General features: G+C 43.0%; 1 protein-coding gene across 2 annotated transcripts in view; it reads left to right on the plus strand.

Annotated features, from left to right (window-relative positions):
- The window catches only part of si:dkeyp-23e4.3 (rho GTPase-activating protein 7), a 106,326-nt gene extending 92,794 nt beyond the window's left edge, over positions 1–13,532 (plus strand). For both annotated transcript variants that reach the window (XM_038975870.1, XM_038975878.1), the window contains exons 7-14: positions 2,836–2,995; positions 3,203–3,401; positions 3,563–3,776; positions 5,737–5,851; positions 6,598–6,819; positions 7,579–7,796; positions 8,192–8,365; positions 12,415–13,532. In XM_038975870.1, coding sequence (XP_038831798.1) covers positions 2,836–2,995; positions 3,203–3,401; positions 3,563–3,776; positions 5,737–5,851; positions 6,598–6,819; positions 7,579–7,796; positions 8,192–8,365; positions 12,415–12,523 — 1,411 coding nt within the window. In that variant the 3' untranslated portion in view covers positions 12,524–13,532. The remainder of the gene's footprint in view (positions 1–2,835; positions 2,996–3,202; positions 3,402–3,562; positions 3,777–5,736; positions 5,852–6,597; positions 6,820–7,578; positions 7,797–8,191; positions 8,366–12,414) is intronic.
- Positions 13,533–16,070: the final 2,538 nt, after the last annotated feature.

The raw sequence follows: 16,070 nt of genomic DNA on the forward strand, positions 1-16,070 counted from the left end.
TACAAGTAAAACTAAATGCATGCTCTTCAACCGATCGCTGCCTGCACCTGCCCGACGTCCAACATCACTACTCTGGACGGTTCTGACTTAGAATATGTGGACAACTACAAATACCTAGGTGTCTGGTTAGACTGTAAACTCTCCTTCCAGACTCACATCAAACATCTCCAATCCAAAGTTAAATCTAGAATTGGCTTCCTATTTCGCAACAAAGCATCCTTCACTCATGCTGCCAAACATACCCTTGTAAAACTGACCATCCTACCGACCCTCGACTTCGGCGATGTCATTTACAAAATAGCCTCCAATACCCTACTCAATAAATTGGATGCAGTCTATCACAGTGCCATCCGTTTTGTCACCAAAGCCCCTTATACTACCCACCACTGCGACCTGTACGCTCTCGTTGGCTGGCCCTCGCTTCATACTCGTCGCCAAACCCACTGGCTCCAGGTCATCTACAAGACCCTGCTAGGTGAAGTCCCCCCTTATCTCAGCTCGCTGGTCACCATAGCAGCACCCCCCTGTAGCACGCGCTCCAGCAGGTATATCTCTCTGGTCACCCCCAAAACCAATTCTTCCTTTCTCTCCTTCCAGTTCTCTGCTGCCAATGACTGGAATGAACTACAAAAATCTTTGAAACTGGAAACACATATCTCCCTCACTAGCTTTAAGCACCAGCTGTCAGAGCAGCTCACAGATTACTGCACCTGTACATAGCCCATCTATAATTTAGCCCAAACAACTACCTCTCCCCCTACTGTATTTATTTATTTTGCTCCTTTGCACCCCATTATTTCTATCTCTACTTTGCACATTCTTCCACTGCAAATCTACCATTCCAGTGTTTTACTTGCTATATTGTATTTACTTCGCCACCATGGCCTTTTTTTTTGCCTTTACCTCCCTTATCTCACCTCATTTGATCCAAACCGATTCTACTTTCTGACAAAACATCTGTTTACACTCCCAAACATTCAATCCGTATCACGGAAGCTCAGCATTACAGCGTGATTGAAATTTAAAGGCAATGTTCCCGCGTCAGCGGAGACTGCATTCACGGTAAACGCTGCATATGTCGGCTCAATCGGGAATGACCTTAACATTTATATCACGCAGTCTGTAACGCTTCAGCGACACAGATTGAATATAGACCAAAGTTTTCCCACATTTTTAGGAACATTTCACGGTTGACGGCAGTGACCTCAAATAGCATTACATGCGATGATGTATGAGAACTCAGCACATCCCAATCAGTTTAGTCAGAATGAGTTATTACTTTTCATTGTTTGTAGCTATTTCCTCACCAATGTTTCAAAACCTGATCCCCAAAACTTGGCTACCCCACTAATAAAGTGTTTGACATTATTAATTTGTGTAGCCAACTGGAGGAAAAGGGATTGCTTAAGGCAAGAGGACAGGGTAATTTACTTTTTGAGAGCAGAGTAATTGGGCTATTTGTTTTAACAATCATTGAGCTAACTACAAAAGAAATAACCTACTCCAGCCTCAATTCGCTTTTCCATTGATCCTGTGCTTCAGTATTCTGCACCCTCTCTGCTGTGGAACTAGCTCCATTCCAGACAAGTGGTGTCTTGTATTTGCTGTGGCCAAACACCTTTCCCCTTGGCTTTCTCTCTAAATACACACAGGTACACACACACACACACACACACACACACACACAGGTACACACACACACACACACACACACACACACACACACACACACACACACACACACACACACACACACACAGAGAGAGAGTGAGTGAGTGAGTGAGAGTGAGACACACAGAGAAAAACACACCCACTAACACTATGACACACACACAATCACATTAAATCACTAGCAGAACATCATTAAGGTAATGAAATGAGGTGGACGCAGCAGATATCTTTTAATTGAACAGCTGAGGACTATAATGGAAATGCTGCTTGTAATGGGAGAGAACACTATCAACGAGAATCATGCTGTATGAAAATGTGTGAATTTCATTCCAGTAGTAGGTTCATTTCTGCAATCATACATTTGACTGGCTCTGAAGCTTGATATCTCAAGGTGCCTGAACTTGATTTATGGAAGAATAATGAGAGGGAGGCTTTAAATGGTCTTCATGTTATCTCCTCGGCTACACAGGCCGTTACCCCGGCACTTGCTGGCTTATAAAAACAACCTATTCAGCATATAAACCAATTGGGCTTTAAAAGAAATGTCCCATCTGAGTTTTACACAAAGCCCTCTTCTAAGAGCATGTGTGCCCAAATGAAAAAATATAATAGTGTATACTATGGTAGGAATACTATAGTATTCACTGTAGTGTTTTTGCAGACTTTACTGTAGTATTTACTGTAGTATTTACAATTTATTATAGTATAGATGCTGTAGTAAAGAAAAGTATATACTGTAGTGTTATACACTTAGTGTAGTGTTTTTGCGGACTGTAGTATACTGTAGTATTTACTGTGGTATTTTTGCGGACTGTAGCGGACTGTAGCGGACTGTAGTAAACTGTAGTACTTACTGCAGTGTTTTTGGGGACATTACTGTAGTATTTACTAATGTTTTTGTTTTATTATCTTTGATATACTGTAGAAGTGGGGGGCTTCTCCTTGAGGAAACCTACTGTAGAAATATTAAAATAGCACATTTTCCATAACCTGTAGGTAGGTAGGACTGGGTTCTGAGTGGAGAGTTAAGAGCTTCTGCTCTTTTCTATCATTTGTAGGTAACACAATATATGGTCTACACTTAGCATGCCGGTTTCAGTTTTAACCTGGTTATCTTCAACATCAAGCCTTGACCTCCGTCATGTATTGTTTGTCTCCCCTCAGGACGTTCCCCAAGCCCCCGCGGAAGGCCAAGGCCCAAGAGCTGAAGGGCAGGAGGGTGTTTGGTGTATCCCTCCTCCACAGTATGCAGCAGACAGGGGAACCTCTACCCCCCAGCATCCTCAAGGCTCTATTCTATCTGAGGACAGAGTGTCTCGATCAGGTACTGGACTCTTTAACCTCCTGTACCACCAGTAGATGTAGTATTGCTCATACATTATTCAAGAAATAGTTAGGGTCAGGCTTTAAAGGGACAGTTCACCCCAATTTCAAAGTTGGTTAGATGTTTTCATATCTAAAATTGTCTAATATACCCCCCCCCCCCCCCCCCCCTCAGGTGAGACTCACTTTCACTCTCTCATCCCCTCAGGTGGGTCTGTTCCGTAAGTCGGGGGTGAAGTCTCGTATCCAGTACCTGCGTGACATGGTGGAGGCGGACCCAGAGGGTGCGTCTTACGAGGGCCAATCAGCATTCGATGTGGCTGATATGGTGAAACAGTATTTCAGAGATCTACCAGAACCTGTGTTCTCCAGCAAACTCTGCGAGTCCTTCCTGCATATCTACCAATGTAAGTGGACAGAATCTGTGTGACTGACTGTACTACCTAATCATAATATTAATGATGGTTAAGTAGGCATTGTGAAACTAATTTTAGACATTTATATAGTATAATCAATCCTATCCACCACTCCAGTCTAACATCGATCACCCCTTCCTCATTCTCCACAGACTTCCCCAAAGACCAGCAGTTCTGTGCGGCCCAGGCGGCCATCTTCCTCCTGCCAGATGAGCACAGGGAGGCCCTGCAGACACTCCTCCTCTTCCTCCGAGATGTGGTGGGCTGCGTGGACGAGAACCAGATGACCCCCACCAACATCGCTGTGTGCCTTGCCCCCTCTCTCTTCCACCTCAACACCCTGAAAAGAGAGGGCAATCCAGCCAGGTACGGTGCACCGCCTTCTGGGAAGGAGGAAGATGTCAAGTTTCCCCTAGAATCTAGGGTCTAGATGCTGATCTAAGATCAGTTTGGTGGATTTGGCCCTTATGGTTGAAGTTAGGATTGGGGGAGTGTAAGGTGACCCTGGAACGGTGCAACTTCTAGACGAGAAGAGGTCTGGAGATCTGGGTCCCAAAGTTATATCATTCCCTCTTACCAGCTTCGCCCTGATGCTAGGACAGAAGAGTCCTTGCCCATCTCCTGAAAAATGTCTGACACCCTACCTCTTGAAAGAGTATCTTAAATCTTTCCCCCCCAACCCCTCAAAAAAACACTTGCTCTTGTCTTTTCCTACTAACACTGATTTGCTAATAACTTCTTTATTGAGGAAAAATGTACTTACTACGACTGTGACATGTGGTTGTCTCACTTAGCTATCTTAAGATGAATGCACTAACTGTAAGTCGCTCTGGATAAGAGTGTCTGCTAAATGACTAAAATGTACATGTAAAATGTCTTCCGTTGTTGCATAAGATTACTCCGGTGCGCTTTGCTTTGTGTTCATCGCCACAACGGCAGATTTTAAATTGTCTGTTTTTGACATGTTGTTTAATTTTTCCTTCTTATGCTGCATCAGATTCATGGGTTGTTTAAATTCCTAGAGATTACATCAACTATGGTAATCTAGCCAAAACCCTATTTCCCTGTGTGGTAATGAATAGCTGTCGGCTGGGTTTATTTTTTTATTGTATTTATAATTTTTTTATTTAACTAGACAAGTCAGTTAAGAACAAATTCTTATTTTACAATGACGGCCTGCCCTGGCCAAACCCTCCCCTAATGACGCTGGGCCAATTGTGCGCTTCCCTATGTGACTCCCGATCACAGCCCAGGATCGAACCAGGGTCTGTAGTGACGCCTCTAGCATTGAGATGAAGTGCCTTAGACCGCTGCGCCACTCGGGAGTTTAATTGCAGCGTGAGAGAGAAACTTATGTAACCCTGCTGAATCTCCCATCTGGCATTTCTCAGATAGAGGAGATTTAATATCTGTAATACTAATCAGCTGGTTACTGCAAGAGAATGAGAAGGAGAGGGAGGGGGAGAAAGGGAGTGAAAGAGGGAGAGTGACAGGTAGAGGGAAAGAGAGAAAAAGGAAGGGAGAGAGAAAGAGATGGCCCAAGTGACTCATTTTTTAAAACACATCAGTCTTTGAACTTTGTTTTTGACTGGCACTCTCATTAACTTCACAAGACTGGTTATCTGTAGTTGTTGGCTCTGAAGTGAAGCACTGGGAAGATAGACACGCGCACACGCACACACACACTCAGCTGCACACACTCTGCTGACACCCTGTATTCTGACAGCATGTCTAGAAGTTACACTTCACATCAAAAAGTGGCATCGTGGACCCAGTGATGTCACATAGCACAGGCCTGATTGTGTCTGATGTAGAGAGACAATATACCTCTCCTCCTCCCCCTCTCTTCCTCCTCCTCCCCCTCTCTTCCTCCTCCTCCTCCTCGTATAATGCCAGCCTGTCCAGGGGAGCCAGTTGGCTCAACCGTTTCCCCACAGGCTGTCAGAGTAGAGCACAGATGGAAGTCATAACACAACACAATACACACTCTGTATCTCCCATCACTGGAAACAGAGCTATGCCTTGAAACATGTCACACTAGGAACAATGACCAGAACAAATAAACTCTACTCCCACGGACTGTTGTGTTGTGGCATATAGTGCTTCAAGGATACAGTGATGTTAGTAAAAATGTAACTGCTTTGCTTTTGCGGCATGATTTTCTTGGTTTGGAAGTCGATGCTGACGTTCTTTTTACATAAGCATTGAATAACAGTCTGCTTGCAAGGATCTCCAAAAACTGTAGGAGAGTATAGAGTAATGGCAAAACTGTACCCCCTAAATCTTTAACTCTGATGTAATGACATTTCCTGTTTCTCTGACCTAGGTCGAGCCACAGGAAGTACAGCCTGGGTAGGCCTGACCAAAGGGACCTGAGTGAGAACCTGGCCGCTACACAGGGCCTTGCCCACATGGTGACAGAGTCCCTACGCCTCCTTCAGGTACACACTACAGTACAGTTACAGTACAGCCTGTTCTAGCCACACTAATTAACATCACGTGTGCACAGTGTGTGGGTGTTACAAGACACAGCACACACCACTCTCTCATGAGTGTACTCTCACTGTGCAGTAGTACTTACTCTACAGTACGTTAGAAAAAGCAGGAAGGCACTTCCCTGTTGTTCACAACCGTAAACCAGGGATAGCAACTTTGATGGGGGTGGGGGCCATAGAAAAACGGAGGGGCCACAGTGGCTCTTGGGTCCCACATCCATATACCCCTCCCAACCATATTTTTGAAATTGCACCTTGTATATTCTATTATTCTAACTCTCAACAGGAAGTTGAGACTTCGACTAAGTTCCTAAAAAATGAAACATTTAAATATTTATGTATTTTTGTGTGAAATTGGTCCACGGACCTACAAAAGGGGGGCCCGCGGGCCACCAGTTGCCCGTTCCTGCCATAAACCATCTGCAGGGGAAATTAAATGAAGAGGCACTTCATCTATGTTATTCAGTTCAGTCAGTTCATTGCATTTACTTGATGAAACAGAATACAAATATTAGAAAACAAGAATTTATGAATGCCAACAACAGGCTCTTAGTCACCATATCTTCGCTTGATGCAATAGCATATCGATTGGTCAAGAAGTCATACAGTATATCTTGTGACAGACATCAAGATTAAGTCATATGTGACCTTATGTGGGAAAAGTCTAGCTAACTCTTCCTCTCTCTTTCCAGCTTCCAGAGTTCTGGCCGGACCAGAGTGTGCGCAGCCCCAGTGAGGAGGCTCTCTGGGTGGATGGGGGTCGGAGTTCGCCCTCTCAAGATGGGGAGGAGGAGCAGGATGAGAGGGCCAGACTGGACCAGACCACCCAGCACCTGCTGAGAGAGGCCAGGGAGAAGAGCCAAGGCTGGGAGTCGTGCTCTGGACCAGACCAAGTGGACCTGGCCTTTAAGAAGGTGTGCGATGGAATCTGATGTAATTAATTAATGAATGACAAACAAATAAATGGATGAATTAAGGAACTAAAAAATTTATGAAATAGTAGTCAAATAACATATAATAGATACAAGTTACTCCTTGGTTACATTAACCCCCCCCCCCCCCCCCCCATCGTCACATGGTTGTGAAATGTTTTTTTCTGAGAGCACACCAAAACAACACCACCTATAAAGAATACTGCTGACTATTAAAAGGGTTATTATGTATGAGTCAACATCGAAACACCATTGATTGTCCAGTTAGTCAGACCAATTAACTTTTTACTGCAGTGGACTAAATCAGGGTTATTCAGTGTTTCTTGGTAGTCTTAAACAAATCTACTTTGAAACAAAAGAATAGACCTCACACACATGGTTATGGGCAACAACAACAAAAAACTGTCCAATGTCACATATGGATTTGAAATGTATTCAATTTTGAGTTTGCATCCCATTAAAACACTTTATATACATCACAGAAGACTGAAATAAAACAAAACCGTTCAACATAAAAACACCAGATTTTCAGTGTTTTAAAAACATAATGTTTAGTAATTATGGAATTATGAAAAATATGAATAACATTCCACCAATGAGGCCACTATAGGGCGATTTGGTCATTTGACTGCAGGAAAGGGATTTAAGCACACAGAATTTGAGCTGAGATATGTTCAAAATTAGATTCTCACAATAGGTCTCACCCACTCTTCCTCTCCTTCCCCGCCCTCCCCATACCAGGTGGATGACGGCTGGCCGCTGCGGTTGTGGAAGGGCTCCATTGAGGTGGATGCCCCCCAGAAAGAGGCCCTCCAGCGGGTCCTGAGGGAGCAGGGTCTTTGGGAGAAGACTCTCAAACAGTCGGCAGTAGTCCAGACCCTGACAAAGGACACTGAGATCTATCGCTACCTCCTGCAGGGCCTGGGACCCCGACCGCCACAGGAGCACCTCCTGCTCAGGTAATGAGGCGTTGCCAGGCCAATTCTGCACCGCGCTGCACGATGCTGCATGGGTCTTTAGGCAGGCTGCTGACTCTGCTGAGTAGAAGGGACAGATGAGTCAGGGACAAACAGAGTTCAGCTTGGACTTGAACACTCTGGCTAAAGTTGTTTTGACATGTTGCTTGTTACTGTACTGTACCATTGCTACATGTTGGCCTCACGGTGAATGATGAAAGAGCTAGTTTATACTAATCATGTTACATTAGTGTCAAAGTCAAAGGAATGTTGACTGTTTACTCAAACACCTAGTCAAATGGTGGCTGAATATCTGAGGGTCTATTTCTCACGGAGCTTGATTCTGAAAGTCTCTTTTTAAATTAACCAGAAGAATCTTCTACAATTTTCTCATGCAGGACCTGGCAGTCAGACCCGTCGGCCGGACCTGTTTATGTGTCCGCTGTATCTACAGAGCACCCTGAGGCCCCCATGGAGGGGGTGAGAGCCCAGGTCCTCTCTTGTCTCTACCTGGTAGAACCCCTAGGGGCCAAGAGGTCCCGACTCACACACCTCTGTCGCACAGATACCAGGTAGGCAAAACCGTGAGAGGGAGGGAGGGAGGGGAGAGAGAATGCACAGCCTTTAAAAAATATATCCAGAGACACGCTTATTCTTTACCTTCTGTAATGAGGTATTCTCTGCTTTTGACTGCACCAGTATCTCAAGTGCGATCACTGCCTCTCAAAAGAGACACACTCATCTAGAGAAGGAACATAAAGAATAGAAAGGCACCCCTGGTGCTCACATGATTTAGCTCTCTTCACATTTCCTTATAGATTTCCTGCTTCTTACCTGATCAATTTATTCCCTGCATGATTCTGCTGGGTTGTTCGGTAGAGTACCGCTGTTTCCATTTGTTTCGGCTGATTTAATGAAACAAGCCATGCAATGGAAAACAGGTGTCTAGAAGCACACACAGAGAGAGAGAAGGGGGAGGAGAGGGAGATAGAAAAGTGTGAAAGGGAATGAGGGGGGCATAGAGAGGGACAGTAGGAGAGTGTTCTCCCCCTGAATTATACTGGGAGCTATTGTGCTGCTCTAATAGCCCACCATCAGTAGGGGTAGTTGACTAATCACTTAGGGCACGATTCCGATTTAGAAATGTACAGCAATCCTACGCAAGCGTTTCCTATACACTTCTGAGTATTTGGTATTCAGACTTACCTTATTCAGTTGCATAACAGGCTTTGCAAGTGTGGTTCCCTTGTGCACGCTGAATAAATGTTACCACTGAACCACTGAAAACCCTCCCACTTGGTGGCCAACAGATTTTCTTGTGGAGTTTAATTCAATAGGGTTATCAGTACATTTATCTTAAGTCATCCCTTTAAAAACGGTGTACATTTCATTCTAATTTTGTTGACAGACTAGAATACATTGAGAGAACGATTTTAGAAAATAGGGATCAATGAAAGAAATCCATCTAAATACAGTATATGCATATTCGTCTCCATTTCAACACCAACTGGTAGATGAAGAAATACTTGATTAGAGTATACTACATTATTTTTGGCACATTTTAGCAGTGGTGGAAAAAGTACCCAATTTTCATACTTGAGTTAAAGTTAAGATAACTTAAAAGAAAATGACTCAAGTAAAAGTTGCCTAGTAAAATATTGCTTTAGTAAAAGTATTTGGTTTTAAATGTACTTAAGTATCAAAAGTAAAAGTATAAAGCATTTCAAATGTCTTATATTACAAACCAGATGACACGATTTTCTTGTTTTTTTCATTTACGGATAGCCAGGGGCACACTCCGACAGACATAATTTACAAACAAAACGTTTGTGTTTAGTGAGTCTGCCAGATCAGAGGCAGACTGCTAGCATTCAAAATGTAACGAGTACTTTTGGGTGTCAGGAAAATGTAAGGAGTAAAAAGTACATTATTGTCTTTATGAATGTAGTGGAGTAAAAGTAAAAGTTGTCAAAAATATAAATAGTAAAGTACAGATACGCCAAAAAACTAAGTAGTACTTAAAAGTATTTTAACTTTACACCACTGCATTTTAGGATTAGGAAAAACTGTAAGAATCATACAAAAAAACAGGTTTGAGGAGCTTTTACGCAAAAAAATACATTGAATTAAAAATGTCCACATTCAGTTCTTTAACACATGGTGATGTTGGTAGATTAGTGTACATATAATTATAATAGGGAGAATAGTGTACAATAGTACTGTGGGTTATACCCTCATCCATTGCCTGCATTAACCATGGAACTGTGTAATGACACAGCCAAGTATGGCGCCATGCGTCAGGTTCAAACTTACTGCTTGGTCTGCGCTCCATAACGACTTCATGTGTTTTTTTATATTATCAACTGGTACTAATGAACCTCAGCAACAACCACACGGCCATGATGGCGTTTACAGAGGAAGCAAATTAAGGTAAACGAAACAATGTAATTAAATGGAATGATAATTTAGGCTATAGGCCTACTAACTGAAGGGAACTAACATTAAATTGCCAGTTGAATGTGTGGTTTTTAGACCTACTGACGGTAGATACTGATAGTGGCAAATTTTTAACATGATAGAAATAGGAAACAGAGAAAGTCGGGGTAGCCTATAATTAAGACATTCGAGAGTTCCCATCCCTGCAAGTTAGAAGGCCATACAATTACAATTCTGCATAATGGCACAGCATGCTTCAGTTTGCTGCCATATGACTGGTTTCACATTTGTCTCCAGCGATTCTAAGGTAAAATATATATAAAACAAGAGTCATTTATATTTACAATGCCCTTATCCAAATGGATTACAAATGTACCTACTGGAGCTCTTACCAATAGCTCGTATTTAGTTGTAAATTATAGTGCATGGGGAATGGTGTTATTTCTATCGGGAAAAAGTAGATACTTTATCCACTTGGAACAGGCAGGTTCGCTAGACCTTATTCAAATAAAATCATATTGGTCACATACACGTGTTTAGAAGATGTTATTACGGGTGTAGCAAAATGCTTGTATTCATGGTTTCCTCTCGCGTAAAATTGGTGGAATTATTAGGGAATAAAGTGAAGGTCAGAATACGGTGTATCTGTAGACACACCTCCGCCACGTCTGTAGACACACCTCCGCCACTCCGCCATGTCTGTAGACACACCTCCGCCACTCCGCCATGTCTGTAGACACACCTCCGCCACTCCGCCATGTCTGTAGACACACCTCCGCCACTCCGCCATGTCTGTAGACACACCTCCGCCACTCCGCCATGCATGTAGACACACCTCCGCCACTCCGCCATGTCTGTAGACACACCTCCGTCACTCCGCCATGTCTGTAGACACACCTCCGCCACTCCGCCACGTCTGTAGACACACCTCCGCCACTCCGCCATGTCTGTAGACACACCTCCGCCACTCCGCCATGTCTGTAGACACACCTCCGCCACTCCGCCATGTCTGTAGACACACCTCCGCCACTCCGCCATGTCTGTAGACACACCTCCGCCACTCCGCCATGCATGTAGACACACCTCCGCCACTCCGCCATGTCTGTAGACACACCTCCGTCACTCCGCCATGTCTGTAGACACACCTCCGCCACGTCTGTAGACACACCTCCGCCACTCCGCCATGCATGTAGACACACCTCCGCCACTCCGCCATGCATGTAGACACACCTCCGCCACTCCGCCATGTCTGTAGACACACCTCCGTCACTCCGCCATGTCTGTAGACACACCTCCGCCACGTCTGTAGACACACCTCCGCCACACCTTCATTTATTCAATCTCCATCCAAAACGAATAGCACACTATTCTCATGCTTTAGTTCAAGGTAGGAATACGCATCGAGAGAAAAGTGCATAAAAGGGAATTCCGTTCCATTTACGCGTGCTTAATTCTGGTCAGAATCGGGGCCTCAGCCCCACACTCATCACACTAGGCAGCATAGAGAGATTTGAACGAGACGGTTTGCCAACAAGACAGATTCACACGATTATGATGATTATCTCTGCAGGGTTTTCTCACTTCATTACATCAGAACTGAGCGGTAACGGAGATAACATCTCTGCCTCATTCTACTCTCTTTAAATACTCATAGAAAAGAGCTGGGTAGGCCTAGCATATTGGGTTTATTTGCAGTGCTAGTGGCATTAGGTTTGAGTACTTGTTGGCTTATCGTCGATAATCAACTCACTGTTCTTTGGTCTGCTGAGCTTAATAGCGAAAGCCAATGACACTGATATAGAGGAAATTGAAAGTGAAATGGTCTTAGTCAGTGTGTCTCTTACACCAAGGTTTGGTTGCGTTCCAGACAGACTATATTGCAGTCATGCTACATCCCACTGGGCACAGATGTCAATTCAACATCTATTCCACATTGGTTTAACGTAATTTCATTGAAATGACATGGAAACAAAGTTGATTCAACCACTGTGTGCCCAGTGGGATACAAGTCATTTACTTTGAAGTCACGCATCAGATTGCTATATAATATGATGTGGTTATGTCTGGCAGGCAACTGCAATGTAGTCTGCCTGAAATGCGGCCGATGTGTCTCTCTGACTGTCTCATCTGAACCCTGGTGACGCTTCCTGTGTACTAACTTCCTGTTATTGTGTGTGATTTCCAGGGGCCGATCCAAGGAATGGCACAACAGAGTGAGTGGACACCTACTGGCCTCCAACCTTCTGGCCATCAGAGACTCATTCAGACCTGACCACAGAGAGACCAAGATCTAAGTCATAGCTCCGAGACAGAACCCAGGCCTCATCTACCCCGAGAGGGGGACAGATGAGGAAAGAACAACACAAACAGACAGAAGCCTGCAGGCATACAGCTGTAGCAGAGAGGACTGCAGGAGGGGGTGGAAGGCAGGAGGGGGAGCTGAGAAGTTGTCTTAAACCCAAGACCTGATATGAATTCCAGAAACCTTATATTTTTTTATGGAGACAATTGCCCCTCTGGACTCGCAGCAGGGGTTGTCTGATGAAGTGTTCAGGTGGAGGCGGTTGAGCTTTTCATGATTAAGAGTGATGTGGGAGCCTGTCACCAGGATGGAACATCTCATCCCATTTGACTGACTGTTTCAGGCCTAATGCATGGCAGGGGGGCCTCCGACAGAGCACTGCCAGACGCCACAGGTTTTAAGAGTTAAAAACAGGGCCTGTGTAACAGTTCAGATATACCAAGAGCAGATCTACCTCTTTGGAGAGGAAAGCCTCGGTTGCATCACTTTGAAGCGGGACAAAGTTAAGGATTCAGGAAAGCGTCCTCTTGCAGTTGTGAATTGTGAAGATTCTCATGTACATTTGTGCCATTGTGGTGGATATTCTGCGAGGCACGTTGCTGTCCTCAAAATTGTACTTTGTATTTATAATTTTACTGTCAAAGGGATTGTCTAATTACTTCATTTTAGTTGTATGTGTGTATTTGACTTGACACTACAGTGTTTCTCTGGTAATGTTGTAAACTTCAAAATGTATCACAGTATACTCACTAAAAGGGTCAGTTACACTATGTTTATAGATGTACATGTTCATGAATGTGTAGTTTATCTAATTACATTTTATTATTAATTACTTTTATTATTCCTCAAAATTATTTAACAAAATATTTGTATTCAGAAATATTCAAATATATTTACTTAAATATTGGTTTTCAAGCTTTAGGAAAACTGCAGCATACCCTTTTTGTAATACGTGTGTTGAATCAAAATGACAACTGATTAAAATGTTGATTTCTCTAGTCTTCTTGCTTTGCTTTGTGTGTGTGTGTGTGTGTGTGTGTGTTGTGTGATAGTCTGCTTGAATCCCAGCCAGCCAGTCACACTGATTGTTTTCTCTGAAGACCCTGAAATAGCTAACAGCCAGAGGAAGATGATGTCACTCAGTGCTTTTATCACACACAGGTCTGGTTTACAGGTCTGGACTTATGATGATGTTGAGTTCCAAAGACAAACATTCTCTCTCTCCCTCTGTTACAATATTCTTAGGAAATGATTTACGCTGTCAAATCGCCCACTCGTGTCATATTTGCATAATGACATTTGCATATCTTATTGATTAATCTCCTAGATCACATTATTGAATCCCCTTTAAGCACCTAGTACTGAGGCATTCTCCTAAGATCATGAATATGCTGAATAACCTCATGTGAAGGGGAAGCCAAAATACCTCACATGGTTAGGCCATCAGGCTGGATATAAAAGGGGATTTTGTGGAATTTCTATAACAGTCTTTTAGAAGAGAAACGTATAGCTTATAACAGGGCTAGTGCCTGTGGCGAAGATTTCAGATTGGGTTTGGGTAACGCCATCCCATATGGTTGAGCAATTCGGAAGTTTCTTGACAACTTGATGATTCTGGTTGTGTTTACATGTTCAGCCCAATTCTGAACTTTTTTTCACTAATTGGTATTTTGACCATTCAGATAAGCTCTGATGTGAAAATATCTGATGTGATTAGTCAAAAGACAAATTAGTGGAAAAAAATACCAGAATTGGGCTGTCTTTGTAACTCCAAAGGTCAAGATGGAATCAAAGAGGCCAGAAATATTACTCCACAGACCCTCGACACCAAACCTCTCCTCCAACCACCTAACACTAGGCAGCCTAGTAGTATAGCACAAAAGACCTGGCTGTGACTACAGCCCATGGAAATTGAAGTAAACATTTGAGGAAAAACCCCTTCATTTTGTGCAGTGCAGTCCACCGCCTGGCTGAACCAGAGACAGAATAAGATGAAACTATAGAGTACTGCTGAGGATCTCTATTCCACTGTGAGTAAATCCTATTGCAGATGTTATTGAAGATTGGTGCCAAAACAATGTGGTAAACCATTTTCCTCCTGAAGCCTTTGTCAACACACCTTCAGCACAGTCCTTCAACCGGGGACATGCGCACCAAAGTACCCATATTGTGGAAGATTGATACATTTTTAATAAAGGCACTGGGAATCGCTGTTCCAGTAGGTATTGAAGACTAGCTATAAAGTCATGCAGGGGAATGATAAAAGATTCATATAAATATGGATATTTCATACATTCTGGTGACGGATCATACACAGACACTTAGCACAGTTTATGAGCTCAACTCAAGTTTAGAGGTGATTTATATTGCTCATGGCATCCTTTACAGCATAATACTAGTCTGTATCCATCTACAACAGTGCATAACTTTCCCATGGGAAAACACAGCCTTAAAATTAAAGTCTTGGCTGCCTCTGAGTGTGAGATTATCATTTGTCACTAAATTAGTAATTTAGTGCACCTGCTAACACATAACACTTAGTTGCGATGACAGAGAATACAATGTTGGTTTTGATGATTAATCAGGCTAGTCCAATTTCATTTGAGAGGCTAATGAGTATAATTTGAGGCCACGGATCTAATAAGTGAGCAACCACATGCTGTGGTAAACTCAGTAAAGCCCTGGCAAGGGGCAAAAGTCTTTGGCTGAAGTGGGAAGCCATGGTGGACACCTTTTGCTCCAATGGACGCAAGAGGACCAACTAAGTAAAGCCAGTTAAGTCACAAGCTGTGCGAAGTCACTGATGCACCTTGTTCATTGAACCTGCACAGAAAATATATAGTATTTAACTAACAAAGGAGCCTCGCCAACCATGACAGGATATTTGGCATTGAGACAAAGACAAACTGATTAGTCCTCGTTATTTCTCCTTCCCCTTGTTATCATGTGAAATTTAGAACTTAAGTCAAGTCTAATCAATATCTGGTCAGTCCACAGCTACCTGTGCAATGAGTAAATAATAAGCAATTGTCCATTTAGCTGGACAAATCAATTCCATTAATCGCACAGCTGATTATCAGGATGGGACAAGGCATTCATCATTAGTGTTCATTTAACCTTGGCATGCAGGTAAATAGCCAGGGTGAGGATCTTCTACCACTGTCACTTGGGAGGAGAACAACTGTTGTCCCCAAATCTCTCTGTTGCTGATTCACACTATAAGGCAAACTGTGCCTAGCCAAGCCAAGCTGTACATGGGCTGGCTTCGTTACACATCCACCATAGTTGCTGGAACCATGCTTAACAGGACAAAGTAAATAAATAAATATATACAGTATATATATATACAATATATATATATATATATATATATATATATATATATATATATATATATATATATTCAGTCAGCAGGTTTGTATCAGACCTAAAATGCGAATCATGCATTTGAGTCTCTACTGTGAGGAAATTATGGAGGCCGTAGATAAAATTATGGAATTATGGAAACCGTAGATAAAATGTAATTGCATCAATACAAT

This window comes from Salvelinus namaycush, chromosome 3, assembly GCF_016432855.1.
Source record: "Salvelinus namaycush isolate Seneca chromosome 3, SaNama_1.0, whole genome shotgun sequence".
Lineage (NCBI taxonomy): Eukaryota > Metazoa > Chordata > Actinopteri > Salmoniformes > Salmonidae > Salvelinus > Salvelinus namaycush.